We start from the raw sequence: 17,125 nt of genomic DNA, 5'->3' as shown, positions 1-17,125 counted from the left end.
GATTTTACGGTTAAAGGTTTAGGGGCTGATTCATTAAGACAGGCTCTGTGCACCCCAGTCTGAATCAAGGTGTGAGGAGGGATAAGATGCAGACCACTTAATGAATTCACCAGAAATGGTACTCAATTCAGGGACAGCCTGGAGAAACATGTCTGGCCGCCGTAAGTTACGCTACTGGAGTGGCATAACTGTTGATTAATGTGGTGGGCACCACCAAGCCCGGTCTATACTCCAACCGCTTTGGTGGAGCTGCTGGGACTGGCATGAAAATGCAAAAAATTGCTAATTTTTTTACACAACTTAACACTTTGTAAAAATTTTGCATCTTTTCAAAGTGTTTTTTTTGCCAGAAACCTGGAGTAAACACTTTGATAAATTGGCTCCTTATTGCTTAAAGGGAACCTGACACCTGATACATTCTGCCCAATCTATGACCAGTATGTATCAGACACTGGCTGTCACTACGGCATTTCAGAGAGAAACATACATTTATTAGCCGCCAGGGATCGAGCCCGATGGATGACTAGTCGTACAGTCGGGTCCCTGGCGGCTTCTCTCTGCCCGCTGACAGTGACTGACAATCCTCTCCCTACATGCGCAGCCTCTGTCTATGTGCCGCAGCGTTTTAAAGTAAAACATACACGGCTGAGATTGTACAGCCAGTGCCTGATACATGCTGCTCACAGATTGGGCAGCATGTGTCAGGTTCACTGTAAAGGGAATGTTTCAGTAGGATCGATCCTCATAAGTCGTCTATATGGGCACAATGGCCACAGGAACTTGAATAAAATAATACCTTGATATCTGTGATCTGATGTTTTATTCCAGAGATCAACTTTTTTCATATTATGTAAATGAGATGTTGAGATCTATGTCCGGCCTATAGATCTTTACAGCTAGTTTACATAATAAGAAAAATGTGGATTTCTCTGGAATAATACATCAGTTTACAGATATCAAGGTATAATTTATTTATCTTTCTATGACCTTCATTCCCATATAGGTGGCATAGGAGGGTTGATCCTACTGACAGATTCCCTTTAAATTAAAAAAAAAAAAGTGTACACAAGATTCTTCTCTGCATCCATAAGATACAGGTGCATCTCACTAAATTAGAATATCATCAAAAAGTTAATTTATTTCATTTTTTCAATACAAAAACTCATATTATATAGAGTCATTACAAACAGAGTGATCTATTTCAAGTGTTTATTTCTTTTAGTGTTGATGATTATGGCTTACAGCCAATGAAAACACAAAAGTCATTATCTCAGTAAATTAGAATACTTTATAAAAACAGCTTGAAAAATGTTTTTAAAGTCCAAAATGTTGGCCTACTGAAATGTATGTTCAGTAAATGCACTCAATACTTGGTCGGGGCTCCTTTTGCATCAATTACTGCATCAATGCGGCGTGGCATGGAGGCGAACAGCTTGTGGCACGGCTGAGGTGTTATGGAAGCCCAGGTTGATAGCAGCCTTCAGCTCGTCTGCATTGTTGGGACTGGTGTCTCTCATCTTCCTCTTGACAATACCCCATAGGTTCTCTATAGGGTTATGGTCAGGCAAGTTTGCTGGCCAATCAAGCACAGTGATACTGTTGTTTGTAAACCAGGTATTGGTACTTTTGGCCGTGTGGACAGGTGCCAAGTCCTGCTGGAGAATGACATTTCCATCTCCAAAAAGCTTGTCAGCAGAAGGAAGCATGAAGTGGTCTAAAATCTCCTGGTAAACAGCTGCGCTGACTTTGGTCTTGATAAAACACAGTGGACCTACACCAGCAGGTGATATGGCTCCCCAAACCATCAGTGATTGTGGAAACGTCACACTAGACCTCCAGCAGCTTAGATTGTGGCCTCTCCACTCTTCCTCCAGACTCTGGGACCTTGATTTCCAAATGAAAATTGGAACTCTGGGACCTTGTGGAGTGTGTCATTGACTGCCTTCTGGACATCTGTCAAGTCAGCAGTCTTCCCCATGATTGTGGAGCCTACTGAAACAGACTAAGGAACCTTTTTACACGCTTAGGAAGCCTTTGCAGGTGTTTTTTGTTAATTATTCTAATTTACTGAGATAATGACTTTTTGTGTTTTCATTGGCTGTAAGCCATAATCATCAACATTAACAGAAATAAACACTTGAAATAGATCACTCTGTTTGTAATGACTCTATATAATATAGGAGTTTCACTTTTTTATTGAATAACTGAAATAAATTAACTTTTTGATGATACTCTAATTTGGTGAGATGCACCTGTATTTTTGAGCTGCTGTAGAGGAGATAAATCTGTATTCACAGGTTACTGTGCTCAGTGGAAGTCTCCAAAAAATGTTTTTGAAGCATATTGGTGCAGTTTACCTCTGATATAGAAGACAGAATCATTACCAGCCACAGCCTTCACTGTTATGTACATTCTTATGTCGGCTCCTGTCTTTGCTTGAGGCTACTATTTTTGAATTTTCATAGAAGGCATTCAGATGTCCTGATGGAGTTTAAGGCTGGATGTAGATGGCCACATCAAAAATAGTGACAGTCATGTTTGCAAATTGCGAACTTGCTTAGCTCCATGTGCAGCTTTAGATTTGTGTTGTGGTCACGTGCAGGATCTGCCTCCTTTTTGCATGCAATATCTTGATCCTTTAATTGGACCAGAATAAAGTAAAGATTAGCAAATCGGTTTGATGCAAATCGAATTCATGTAGAATTTTAGATATTTCACTTAACTCTTCAAATTCGAACATTTGCGAATTGTACAAATTGATATTTTTCACTGTGCTGATGGTTGTATCTGCCACAGAAGGCTACTGTGATCTCAGGCGTGGCCACGTGGGCTTTTCCATGATGCATTGCAGCTAACACATTACATAGTGTAATGCCACAAATCAGAAGGGAATATCTGATCCTTTATTAAAGTTGAGGCAGGGAATGCTGCACCCATTTCTTGGTTGTTCTGGATAGTGAGGGAACATCCGAGTCCATAGCTCAGCAATAGGAAGAGAAAGCCCTAAAGCTTTTAACAATTACTTAAGACAGTGTGTGTTGTACAACTGCACAAGTGAATAAAATGTGTAGTATGTGTGCTGGAATATTTTCTTTCTTCATTTGAATTACACAAATGTTTTTAAATTCTTCACGCACTAGAAAGCAGTAAGCCACCACAATGTTTGTCAAAGTCAGGAAAACCTGAACTTGGTGTCAGTCAGAGAAAATGTGCTTGTCGCAAGTGACTGACTGTACTGAATTTGTCCATTTCTTTTGTATTCATTTTTGTGAAAGGGGGGATAATTATATTTTAAACTATACCAAATATAATTTACATAAATTCAGACATATAACTGTGACTCTCTACCTCATGTGTGTCAGAATTGGTTTTTTTAATTGACACCTGTTTTTCTAGTCAAATTTTACATACATATATACCACACCAATACTAATGTAGTTGCTAAATTTTTGCCATGTACCTGCGTAGCATTTCTTATGTCTTTTTTTGAAAAGGGAAAATAGTTTAGTTAAAAAAATAGCAAATTAATTTTAAAAAATCCACATATTTAACTTTGCATGTCTGTTTTTGTACACCTGTATATTAGTTTATTTTCATACCCCTACACATGATACTAATACAGCAGCATTTTCTAGTTGGTGACTTTTTGGACAGGTATCTACCTACCCAGAATGTCTTCTTATCTCATTTTTGAGAAGGGTGAATAATTTAGGTTGAAAATATGAACTTTTGTCAAATATAGTGTTGTAAAAATGTATGGAAAAAGAAATAGTTGCAATTGCAATGAACTGGGTAGTGTAAAAGAGAATAAAACATATTCACAAATTCTTCCAGCTGATTTATTGGATGAGATGAACAGTCATCCTTTGTACTTAGATGAGATGAGGCCAAAAGAGATGTAGGTCACGGTTCAAACCCTTAGGTGTATTGGTGGCTCTATTGGGGGCTCTATCAGCCATGTTACTACTGGTGCCGTTATTATCAACAGAGTTGCTGTGGCTCTCTAAGTCTGAGTAAACTTAGAGGTAGTAATCAGACAGGAGTGCAAGGAGCTCAGAAAATTTCCTTCATTGAGGCAACTGTCTGCCAAGTTAGAGATGATGATGATGATGATTGTGTAGTGGTCAAAACTTGAGCATCAGATCAGGTGACGAGAAGGTGATGTCATCGGGGAGGAAAGTGGTGGCATGGGCAATAAAGAGAGTAGGCAAGGTTCGGCCAAATTCTCTTGGCGCAGATGTGCTTCTTCTGCAGTCAGCCTTGTAACAGGTTGATGAAGACTTCAGATGTGCTACCGCTATTGAACATGAAATCCCTACGAGTGATGCTGCACCAATCCAAGAAAGGTAGCAGCAAATCCCACCGAAGATGTACCAGAAGGTGGCCAGCATATTCGAGAATAAGGTGACCTAGGAGAGCCAAAGTCCTTGGACTACTCCAGTGGTCTTGATGCGGAAGAAGGACTTGTCCCTCCAGTACTGTGTGAACTACTGGAAATTGAATGTCCAGACCATCCGGGATGCCTACCCACTTCCGCAGATCAAAGATTCATTATCCGCCTTGAGTGATGCAAAATTCTTCTCAACTCTTGACATGGCTAGTGGGTACTGGCAGGTACTGGTGGCCGAGAAAGACAAGGCGAAAATGGCCTTCAGCTTACCCATGGGACTCTACGAGTACAACAGGATGCCGTTCTGCCTGTCCAATGCCCCAAGGACATTCCAACGGTTGATGGAGCATTGTTTGGGTGACCTCAACTTCGAGTCCGTATTGATGTACTTGGTCGATGTGGTAGTGTTTGGGGCCTCCTTCATTGATCACTTGCAGAAGCTGCGACAAGTCCTGGGGCGGTTGCGAGACCACGACCTTAAGATCAAACCCAATGAGTGCCAACTTTTTCAACACCGGATAAAGTACTTGGGACATGTGGTCATCCCAGAGAGGATGCAGCAGGCTACAAGCAAGGTGGACGCCATACAAAAATGTCCTTGACCGGATACCCTGTGGGAAGTGCGTGCTTTTTTAGGTCTGGCTGGGTACTATAGAAGGTTTATACCCAAGTTCGCTCATTTGGCTGGCCCACTAAGCAAGCTACTGAGGGGCATGACAGAGGGGCCCAAGACTCGACCCATCAAGCGGGGACCATGGCAGCTAGAAGCCTTTGAAGCCTTTGGAGAAGGCACTGACCAGTGCTCCAGTCCTGGCATATGTTCGGTCCGATGCCCCATTCTTGTTGTACACGTATGGGAGCCTACATGGACTGAGGGCTGTGCTTTCTCAAGTTCAAGGCGGACGCGAGAGGGTAATTACTTAAGGCAGCCGGTCTCTGAGAGAGACGGAGTGCAACCCTGACAACTATAGCTCCTTTAAGTTGGAACTTTTCGCACTAGTATGGGCCATGACCGAAAAGTCTGCAGAGTACTTGACAGGTGCCGAAGTGACCGTAATGACAGACAATAATCCATTAGGGCACATGGAGAACGCCAAACTAGGGGCTCTTTAACAGAGGTGGATGGCTTGCCTTTCCAAGTACCAATATCACATCAGGTGCCGATCGAGAAGAGAGAATGGCAGTGCTGATGCACTCTCCTGAGTTCCGGTAGGATCGCGACTTCAGGATGTGTGGAGAAGTCAGATGTGTCGGCTCACCAGAGTGATATAATTGGTGTATACCTGTATCCATACCAGTATAACAAAGTGACTGTTGTAAATAGATTTGCTTCTCTACATTAATGTTGTATTTCGGTCACAAGATGTCGCTGTTGCCTGAGTGTTGTTTAAAGACTGTGATGCATATAAAATTGTCAGATGAGGGACTACAATTTAACAGGGAAAGAGCGTGAAGGAGGGAAATCCAGCGGCTTCTGCTCGTGGAAAAATCCCACCGAGACCATGGAAGCGGCACATTGGAGCTGATCTTGCTCGTGACCAGAACCTGTCCAGATGTGAGGAGATTTCGGACAGGAACGCTGCTAAAAGACGGTAAAGGTCGGGACCTACAGTGAGAGGTGTTGGATACCGCTTAGGAATTAAGCCGCAAGCATCAAGGGTAATGTGCATCGGTTGAAGGGGCCCCGCAGTGAGTAGTCGTGCATGCACCTCACCACATTCCATCGCCAAAATACTTAAGACTGAGATAGAGCCTGTAGTTAGATAATTAGGCATATTGACTGTCTTAGACCACGTTTATTGCCAAAAATCAGCATCCAGAACTTCTGGATTTGCTGCCACGTTTCCTGTTTGTTCAATAATTAAAAATCATAACCCACACCTAGATGCCGACATGGCACGCAATGGACTCCACCCATCTGCATTTAAAAAGGATATTCAGAAATTAGAGTCAGTTTAAAGGCGGCAACTAGATCATTACAAGGGAGGGAAAGGATCTCCTATGATGAGAGGTTGGAAAAGTTGGACTTGTTTAGCTTAGAAAAAAGATGTCTCAGAGGGGATCTCATTTACATGTATAAATATGTGTGTGGTCAGTACAAAGGACTAGCACATGACTTATTCCTTCCAAAGACCATACTAAGGACCAGGGGGCACTCATTACGGGTGGAAGAAAGGCGATTCCGCCACCTAAACAGGAAAGGGTTCTTTACAGTCAGAGCAGTCGGATTGTGGAATGCCCTACCACAAGAGGTAGTGATGGCCGACACTATAACAGCGTTCAAAACAAAAAAAAAGGTCTGGATGATTTCCTCGGTACAGGTAACATTGTGGGTTACAGTTAAATTAGACAAAATATCACACATATAGTAGTACATTAAGTACGGTAATAGTAATTACATAGCTTGTATTATAATTTGGTTTGATCCAGGGTTATTGTACTGATCGCCTTTTCTCGGGATCAAGAAGGAATTTTTCCCCGTGACGCAAATTGGCTGAATGTGTCCTGGGGTTTTTGCCTTCTTCTGGATCAACAGATTTAGGCATAGGGATTTTAGTATTACCATTATTAGAATCATAAGAGTACTGCAAAAGATGAAACTAACTAAAAAAATTATAAACGGGTTAATTTTTAATTGTAATAGTGCAGCAATAATAAAACTGGTAATAATACATTTGTGAGGCCTAGTCCCAGTAAGTTAGTGTAGGGAGTACAGTTGGGGGAGAAAGGTTGAACTGGATGGACCTAGGTCGTTATTCAACCTACGTTACTATGTTACTAAGACACAACAGGACGCAAGAAGGATATTTAATTGGGGAATAGAAGTAAATGTAAGATTGTAAGCTTCTGTGCTGTACCACAGGTTAGCCCCTACGTTACACTCATACAATTGACTCCGTTCCCAGGGTGTAAACTGGTAATAGGCAGCTGGTTTAGACAGGCACGCATGTAGGTAAATTTATAAAGAAAATAGTAGGTACAGATTGTTTGGGTACCAGGCTGTATAGCACAAAGGTTTCAGCCGTCTGGCTAAATGTCTGTATAATGTTTTAAATGTTTTCTATTGTCTGGTTAAACTACTCACATAAATAAGTAAAAATAGTTACTGCAGTGAACTGTGTAGGAGTTGGTTTTCTCGCCCGTGACTCATTACTAGACGTACAAGTCTGCAGATCTGTTCACACGTTTTATTCCATGGGCATCAGAGGGTTGCTGCAAAGATTCACAGACTCAAGAGGAGAAAAGCATCTGTACTGATACCCAAATTTTTTTCAGCCGGATCCGGGGCCGGACAAAGTAGGGTCCGAGCAGAATCCAGACCCTCATCACCAGACATTAAACCCCGGGCTTGGATGTGATCCTGATGAGACTCAGATACCTGAGACGCACGCAGACTGTACCTTGAGGAGGGTGACTCTCAAGACGAGTAATGGGATAACACATTGGATGATGATGAGGTTGTAGTTCCCACTTGGTGTGAACCCAGAGGCACGCAGCTGAGTAGCTCAGCAGAGGAGTAAGACGAAGAGGTTATGTTGCTGCTTCCCGCACAGACACTGAGTGATGCAACCATGACAAGCACTGCATCCTCACCCACAACTCTGACTATGGCCAGCAGCGGTTGTGGGTCTGCAGTTCGCAGGGGCGGCAAGAGTTGCCTAGCATGGGCCTTTTTTGAGACCGCATAGGATGACCCAAGTCACGTTATCTGCCAACTTTGTAAAAAAACGACTCAGTAGAGGCAAAAATTCCAGTAATTTGATTACTATATGCATGAACCTTCACGTGCGCGATCAACATGCGTTAGTCTAGGAATCTCCCTGTGCTAAAATGCGGTCTAGCGCGCCTCGCCAACCACTGGCTGCCCCATCAACCGCATCTGCTGCTTCTTGTTCCACCATCACTGTGGCAAGTGGTCTCACACAGGTCTCCAGCCGCAGAAGCTCTGCTTGTTTACCCGCTACAATTGGGGTGAGTGAGAGCCCGTCAGCTGTTACAAAAGTGGACATGCCTGCTGTTTTTGACCAATCTCAGACACTGAGCACACCACATCTTTCTCAATCCACCATAAAATCTCCGACTGCACCTCACTAACAGCCAGGGTTAGACTGGGACTAAAATTCAGCCCTGGCATTTGAAGGTACACAGGACCACTGGTCACGTGGTGAATGTAATGTTACTGTCATCACCATTCTTCAGAGTCGCTGGGTCTCACTGGGTCTGGGTCAGTAGTGGGGTTGGCGGATGAACACTTCTCCATTACATCAGGGCTTGATTCCAGTTGACATCAACCACAAAAAACATTACCCCGATTGTCAACACTCCAGGGCAATCAGGAAGATTAGATTTGGAGATAGCTCCGGGCTGGTATTATTAGGCCTTCCCAGCCTGATAATGTAAGCCCACAGCTGTTTGCTTTACCTATGCTGGTTATCAAACATAGGGGAGACCCCACGTGTTTTTTTTTTTTCATTATTTTATTTGGCTTAATAGAAAGCACTAAAAGCTACTTATATATCCATCATCTACTGTATCTATCTATTATCTATCATATTTTATATTTATTATCTATCTACCTATTATCTATCTATCATCTTCTATCATCTGTTATCTATCTATCATTTATATATCTATGGCTCCCTTCACACGTCCGTTTTTTTGGTTCATGTGTGATTCATTTTTTAAGTACCCCAAATAAGGACACATCCTTTTATATGGTGCTGCACACATGTCAGTTTTTTTTACAAGGACCATGTGTCCATGTGAAAAACCCACAGACATGTACTTTTTTTTTCAGCAGCACGGAGGAAATGATTGCCAGACACGTGTATCAATTGGGGTAATATATGGGTTTGATGACAGGTGCCATCAAGCCCTGGGGTTAGTAATGGAGAGGTGTCAGTCAGACATCCCCATTACTAACCCTGTAAATAAAAATTATTAAACACACACCGAAAAGTCTTTTATTTTAAAATAAAAACTCAGACACCCTCTTTCACCTATTTATTTCCCCAAAAAACACCCATGGAGGTCCGTTGTCCACATCGATGTCCTATGACGATCCACGACTTTGCTACATCCGGAGGCTGTGATGACCATTGACATCAGTAACGCTACTGCTCACCAGTGAGTACCGCGAGAACCAGCGGTAGTGACAAGTGGTGACGTCAGTAAAGTTGCCGCAGGTCACAGCTGGCGGTTCTCACGGTAACCTCTGTATGATCTGCAGATGACAGCCTCCAAATGTAGCAGAGTCAGGGATCATTGTGGGACATCAATCTTGATTACGACAGACCTGTGGGGGTATTTTGGGGGGAAATAAATAGATGGAAGAGGGTGTCTGGGTTTTTATTTTAAAATAAAGCACTTTTCTCTGTGTGTGTGTTTAATGATGTTTACTTACCGGGTTAGTAATGGGGGTGTCTGACTCATACGTCTCCATTACTAACCCTAGGGCTTCATGGCAGATGTGAACTCTAGTCTTCAGTGAATCCAACTTCCCATACAACGTTGTGATGTAGCTACGCTATATCGACGACGTTTTCATCATTTGGAGAGGTACCACCAAAGAGTTTGGAGAATTTGTCTCTGGACTCAATAGGAACCCCATTGGATGTGTTTATTCAAAAGAATCCAGTGGGCGAGCTTGTGACAGAAACATATAGAAAACCAACGGTCACAAATTCTCTCTTTAGATGGGACAGCAACCAACCTGTCTCCCTCAGGAGAGGGATCCGCAAAGTGCAGTATTTTAGGATCAGAAGAAACTGTTACGAGATGTGTGGATTTAAAGAACAGCCACTTAACCTGAAAAACAGGTTCTTGACGATGGGCTACCCGAAAGTGGTACTCAAGGGAGGCTAGAGGGAGTCCCTGGAAAAAGAAAGAGGGCAGTTGCAGGGAGATGTCAGAAGGATTACATTTATAGGAATTGAGAGGGTCCTGCCACCTAGGAGAGGAGATGATTCGGATACACTTATATTGCAAAAAGAAACTCTGTGGATTTTTTGGCTTAGGACAAGTACCCCCATGGCTCTGAATGAATTATTTTCCTTTACCCTCGTTCTTCCTACATAGGTTTCTTGTAGGGAGAGGCGGGTAGGGACAGCCGCCGACGAGTGGGGGCGCCATCTGCACAGGAAATCTAGTGTGCCAACCTTCGCGTTAGGTAGGATATTTAATCAGTTCAGTTTGCATGTAGGGAGATCTTAGGGCCCCCCCTTTTTATTAATTTGCTATCGAGATCCGCCTCTCCGTACCAAGGGTTTGTCATTTTTTTCTTTCTTTTCTTTTTCTGTCTAGCCTATTCATGAACATGACTTTTGCATAAAGGATTACTCTTTTTCTGATGCCTTACAATCCGATTGGGCTTCCAATTAATTGTCAGTGAATTATGGAGTATACTATGATCCTATAAGGAATGGGGACAGATTGAAATATTCAACCTAATAAGAGTGCTTTGATATTCTTTAATGTATGTGTGTATTGCCTGTCCAGGCCTTTGTTGCTCTCGTGTACCATTTGGTTTTTTGATGTAAAAATCTTGAGGTTAAAACTTGTACATGCGATATGGGCATTGTAGCTTTGGGATTACCCTAGCCACATTAATAAAATGTGATGTGTACATGTCATTGCACATCCCCGCAGTTGAATTCCGGGAGTATTGAAGTGTTTCAGTAACATGGGGCTTGGATGCACTCAGTAGTGAGGTGCGCATGTCCCCATGGCAACCCCCGGGATAGCGCATCGCATAAGAAGATTACACTGGAACACGTTTACCAGGTGTGGTCCTTGCGGTCCAAGCAGTGGGCTGTGCGTTACAGAGAGCGGAAGTGCGTCAGAGCACTTCCGGTACAGGGTACGCTGGGACCAGGTACACATTATGTGCCCGCCTTGGAACCGGTGCAGCGAGGAATCTATAAACATAGGTACACTAGGCACTTACTAGCAGCATTTCTACACTGCAGCATTTGCAGGGAGCGGTGCCTCCCCTTGCATTTGAACCACGTTCCCCTGATGAAAGATTTAATGGAAACACGTCGGGAGGTTCATGTGAGCAATAAAATCCCTGGAATGAGCGCTAGAGGATCCAAGCGCCTGGGTGAGATCTTTCCGTATACCTCACTGTGAGATTAAAACCTGTATTTATGCACAGGTGTCCTCAAATAGGGGTTTAATTACACACGTGGTCAAAATTGTTGGTACCCCTCGTTTAAATAAAGAAAAACCCACAATGGTCACAGAAATAACTTGAATCTGACAAAAGTAATAATAAAATAAAAATCTATGAAAATTAACAAATGAAAGTCAGTCATTGCTTTTTAACCCTGCTTCCACAGAATTTAAAAAAAAATTAACCCATGAAATAGGCCTGGACAGAAATGATGGTACCCCTGAAAATAATGTGACAAAAGGGGCATGTTAAATTAAGTTGTGTCCACTAATTAGCATCACAGGTGTCTACAATCTTGTAATCAGTCAGTGGGCCTGTATATAGGGCTACAGATACTCACTGTGCTGTTTGGTGACATGGTGTGTACCACACTCAACATGGACCAGAGGAAGCAAAGAAAAGAGTTGTCTCAGGAGATTAGAAAGAAAATTATAAACAAGCATGGTAAAGGTTATAAGACCATCTCCAAGCAGTTTTATGCTTCTGTGACTACAGTTGCACACATTATTCAGAAATTTAAGATCCATGGGACTGTAGCCAACCTCCCTGGACTTGGCCGCAGGTGGAAAATTGATGACAAATCAAACAGATGGATAATACAAATGGTAACAAAAGAGTCCAGGATAACTTCTAAAGAGATTAAAGGTGAACTTCAAGCTCAAGGAACATCAGTTTCAGATCGCACCATCCGTCATTGTTTGATCCAAAGTGGACTTCGTGGGAGACGACCAAGGAGAACACCATTGTTGAAAAAAAATCATAAAAAAGCCAGACTGGAATTTGCCAAACTACATGTTGACAAGCCACAAAACTTGTGGGAGAATGTCCTATGGACAGATGAGACAAAAATGGAAGTTTTTGGCAAGGCACATCAGCTCTATGTTCAGAGATGAAAAAATGAAGCATATCAAGAAAAGAACACTGTCCCTATTGTGAAACATGGTGGAGGCTCTGTTGTGTTCTGGAGCTGCTTTGCTGGATCTGGCACAGGGTGTGTTGAATCTGTGTGGGGTACAATGAAATCTCAAGACTATCAAGGGATTCTAGAGAGAAATGTGCTGCCCAGTGTCAGAAAGCTTGATCACAGTCACAGGTCACGGGTTTTGCAACAGGATAATGACCCAAAACACACAGCTAAAAACACCCAAGAATGGCTAAGAGGAAAATATTGGACTATTCTGAAGTGGCCTTCTATGAGCACTGACCTAAATCCTATTGAGCATCTTTGGAAAGAGCTGAAACATACCGTCTGGAAAAGGCAACCTTCAAACACGAGACAACTGGAGCAGTTTGCTCATGAGGAGTGGATCAAAATACCTGTCGAGAGGTGCAGAAGTCTCATTGACAATTACAGGAATCGTTTGATTGCAGTGATTGCCTCAAAAGGTTGTTCAACAAAATATTAAGTTAAGAAGAACCATAATTTCTATCCAGGCCTATTTCATGAGTTTAATTTTTTTAAAATTTCTGTGGAAGCAGGGTTGAAGAGCAATGTCTGACTTTCAGTTGTTCATTTTCATAGATTTTTCATTTATTATTTCTGTGACCATTGTGGGTTTTTCTTTCATTAAACGAGGGGTAGCAACAATTTTGACCACGTGTGTATCTAAGGTGTACCATCAAGAAGCAGTCCTGTTGATTTAGGGGTCATGCAAGTTATTTACATTTTGATGCTGCAGTGTGTGGAGTATTAATAGAAGGGGTTTGAAAACTCCACTGATGGGGATGCTGTTAAACCCCTATAACAACCACATATAATCATATGGAAATAGTAAAACATGGGATTAGATCACTGACGAACAGTGTTCTTTATCTGTATATCGGATTGACCTAATAGTATAGGATTAAAACTGGCAATGTCAAATGTCTAAATATAGTGTGTATCCCATAATGTGTTTAAGTATTTTTTGAAGCACTATACGAGAGGGCTGAACACTATAGAATCCGGATGGTCCATGCGTGTTATTGTCTATGCAACTGGTGAAAATGGCAAAACTGTGCATATCACAGTGGTGTGGATCAGCATCCCCTTGTGTTTTCTTACAGTGTCATTTTACCTGAGCACTTGGCACTTTATTTTAGAGTATATCATTAAAAGTTCCATTTTAATTCTGATCGCTTTGCTGTGGGAAAAATTATACTTACCGGTAATATAATTTTCTGGAACCCATGACAGCGCCCTTGTTTATTCCCTCTCTTCCAAGGGTTTTTGGGGTTCTCTTCTTACTCTTCCTAGCGAGTGTGTGTGTGAAATTGATAAAGGTGCAATAGTCTGAATGTAGCTTACCGTGGAGGAGGGAGAGGAGTCACTTGAGACAGGGTTGCTGCTGCAGGAAGCCAGCGGCGGCAGAGGTAGGGCGATGCTTCTCCTCATAAGGATTTCGTATATTCCAGAAACTGGGTGGAAATGGGGACTCCAGATTATTCTATCATTCTCTGAATTATTTCTTGGTCGGGGATAGAAATAATTTTAATTAGTATTTTAAAAATAATAAGAAAAGTTATTTTAAAACTCCTATATTCACACCTTTTCTCCTGCTCGCCCTTTTCCCTTCACAATAATTCCTGTCTGATGGTGCACATCCGGGTGAATATTTATATGGGAGGATTGTACTTATACAGAGGAAATAGAATAAAACGGCAGGAGCTTTTTAGAATATTGCCAAACGTGGAGAACCAATTCATGAATAAGTAGGAGATTATTATTATAAGAAGATTTCTCCAGAAAACAAAGTAAACAGCCACCCTTGTAGTTATAAAATATTCAGATATGGGCATAGGGAAGACTGAAATCATGGCATAATTTTACAAATAGACGTCTTTATCTACTTTTAGCGTGAAAGTCTGAAGTAACAAACCAAAAATTAGCTCACCTTTTACTGTTCAATATACTGGGAGCACGAAACGTTCCTCCTGACCAGACGTAGAAATATCCAGGAAAATAGGTGAATTCCAGCTCCAGCAGTTAAAATAATGATCCTTTATTGAAAAAAATCAATTATAATTCGTAATCAATAAGGAAATTCTGGGGAGGATCGATCAAAAATTAACCGACATGCTGCAATGCGTTTCAGACTTGTTCCGTTATCCTTTGTCAAAGCTAATCTGCCCTAGCGTGTAGGATCCTTATAGTCTTGCAATAAATGAAGTGCAGGTGAGTAGAAATCCAATGACTGGAATGAAAGAAGAGCTCACATATAATGAAGCATGGATGAATGAATCATTAAAAATCTGAAGTAGTTTTAGGTCACATTTATGCAGGAAATGTTTGAAGGATTCATAAACTTTCAAGCACCAGTGTAAGGCTAAGTGATCTACAAAAGAACCAGGGATGGACAACTATGTTTGCAGAGGACACTGCTGCAAATACTTTATCAGATCCCCCAGTGCTCCCATATTCAGCCTATGTTTCTATTGGCTTGCATGACATAGGAGAACAAGTCATTTATATTCTTTCTTGTATCCACTGTTTAGTTACATTAAAAAAGATATACAAAACCTTACTTTTTCTCCAAAGCCATGACTTGTGTACACGACGAATCTGCTCCAATGTGCTTTGCTTTGTATTAGACTGCTTGTACCTGTCAGAGAATGTATGAGATGGAATCACCTAATAAAACTGATTACAGAATAAAACTGATTACAGATCCCTTTTACGAGTCCCCTCTAAACATGTAACTGAAATTGATTCATGACAGACACAGGGAAACATATGAGAATATGGCTGAAATAGAGATGTGAACATTTGAAAGGACATAATCTGGTGACCTAACACTATAATCTCACTCTTTTATGGTCTATTCTTTTAGTCTGTCAATAATTCAATTTTATTCCAGTTTGCTTGAAAATGCTATAAGGTATATAATATTAATATAATTCCAATGAAAAATAATAAAATCCTTTTCATTCTTAGCAGGTGACTGTACCAGGAGCACAGAGGGACGTCTGATATTTTCAGATTTTGCAGAAGATAATATTGGTAACACACTAGATACTTGTGAAGAACATGTCATTATACCAGAAGCACCTCAGGACCTTCTCAGCAAAAATCTGTCATCTGATCCTTTTCAGCAGGTCCTGTTTTCTGCTTCAATAAGGACAAATATGCAAAACAAAAGGCAGAGAAGAGCTGGTGAACATGAGATAGCTTACATAGGAAAGAAACAATTTTCATGTTCAGAATGTGGGAAATATTTTAACCGGAAAAAAGAGCTTGTTACACATCAGAGAATTCACACAGGGGAGAAGCCATTTTCTTGTTCAGAATGTGGGAAATGTTTTACAGACAAGTCAAATCTTGCTTCACATCAGAGAATTCACACAGGGGAGAAGCCATTTTCTTGTTCAGAGTGTGGGAAATGTTTTGGTAATAAAGGCACACTTATAAATCATCAAAGAATTCACACAGGGGAGAGGGGTGAGAAGCCATTCTCATGTTCAGATTGTGGGAAATACTTTATCCGAAAAGAACAGCTTGTTACACATCTGAGAATTCACACAGGAGAAAAGCCATTTTCTTGTTCAGAATGTGGGAAATGTTTTACAGACAAGTCAAATCTTGCTTCACATCAGAGAATTCACACAGGGGAGAAGCCATTTTCTTGTTCAGAATGTGGGAAATGTTTTAACAGAAACTCACAGCTTGGGAGACATCAGAGAATTCACACAGGGGAGAAGCCATATTCATGTTCAAATTGTGGGAAATGTTTTAATATGAAAGGAAATCTTGTGGCACATCTGAAAACACACACAAGAAAGTAACCATTTTCTTTAATTGGTTTATTGAGAAAATGTAAAAGAAAAAATATAAGTTATAGTAAAGTCTCCAAAAAAAAAGCAGAATTGTATTGCTTTCTACTTATGCAAGTTCTTTTTTATTACCCATCTAGTAGTGGACTCTTATTTAATTGAAAAGATAAAACTGTTTTCTTTTTAAACAGACATTTGCGATCCCATTGATTAGTCCTTTGGTATGCCTGATCAATATCTTCTTCTGGATATCCTCGTTTTAATAATTTCACTTTGAGTTCCTCTGATTGTTTGGTAAAAGTCCCATCACAATTGTTAATTATTTTGAGTCGCAAAAATTATCATAGGGTAAAGACTTATATGCCTTGGATGGAAACAAAGTGCAAAAGTGAATGAGTTGCTGTTGTTTTTCGGTAACATTGTGTGAAAGGTGTCCCATCCTGAACAAATACCTCAACATCTAAAAAATCTAAGCTGTCTTCACCTATTTTACTGGTAAATGACATGTTATGATTTAAATAACTCATGAAATGTGCAAATTGCACTGAGGTTCTTGACCAAACTATAAAAATATCATTTATATACCTTAGATTTATTTTGATGTGTTTAGCAAAAGGATTAAATGCATTAAATGTCATTATTGACTCAAACTCAGATAAAAAAAAAACATTTGCATAAGTTGGGGCCATCGTGGTCCCAATTGATGTACAGGACTATTGGGTGTACCGTTTATCATAAAGCTGGAATAAATTATGCGAAAGTATGAGACTTAAAGATTCATAAATAAAGTTGATAACGCCTACATCCATATT

General features: G+C 41.0%; 2 protein-coding genes across 2 annotated transcripts in view; one reads left to right on the top strand and one right to left on the bottom strand.

The window, feature by feature from the left end:
* LOC141270719 (uncharacterized) overlaps positions 1-17,125 on the bottom strand; it is a 477,393-nt gene that overhangs the window by 221,904 nt on the left and 238,364 nt on the right. The gene's annotated exons all lie outside the window — the stretch shown is intronic.
* On the top strand, positions 134-17,066 carry LOC141270759 (uncharacterized). The gene is made up of 2 exons (XM_073680871.1): positions 134-161; positions 15,478-17,066. Exons 1-2 carry the CDS (start codon positions 149-151, stop codon positions 16,323-16,325), a joined length of 861 nt encoding a protein of 286 aa, XP_073536972.1. The 5' UTR covers positions 134-148; the 3' UTR covers positions 16,326-17,066.

Source organism: Phyllobates terribilis, unplaced genomic scaffold, assembly GCF_046119375.1.
Source record: "Phyllobates terribilis strain yellow unplaced genomic scaffold, ASM4611937v1 Scaffold_5__5_contigs__length_657084704, whole genome shotgun sequence".
In the NCBI taxonomy this organism is placed as follows: Eukaryota; Metazoa; Chordata; class Amphibia; order Anura; family Dendrobatidae; genus Phyllobates; species Phyllobates terribilis.
This window is presented reverse-complemented; position numbering and strand designations above follow the sequence as displayed.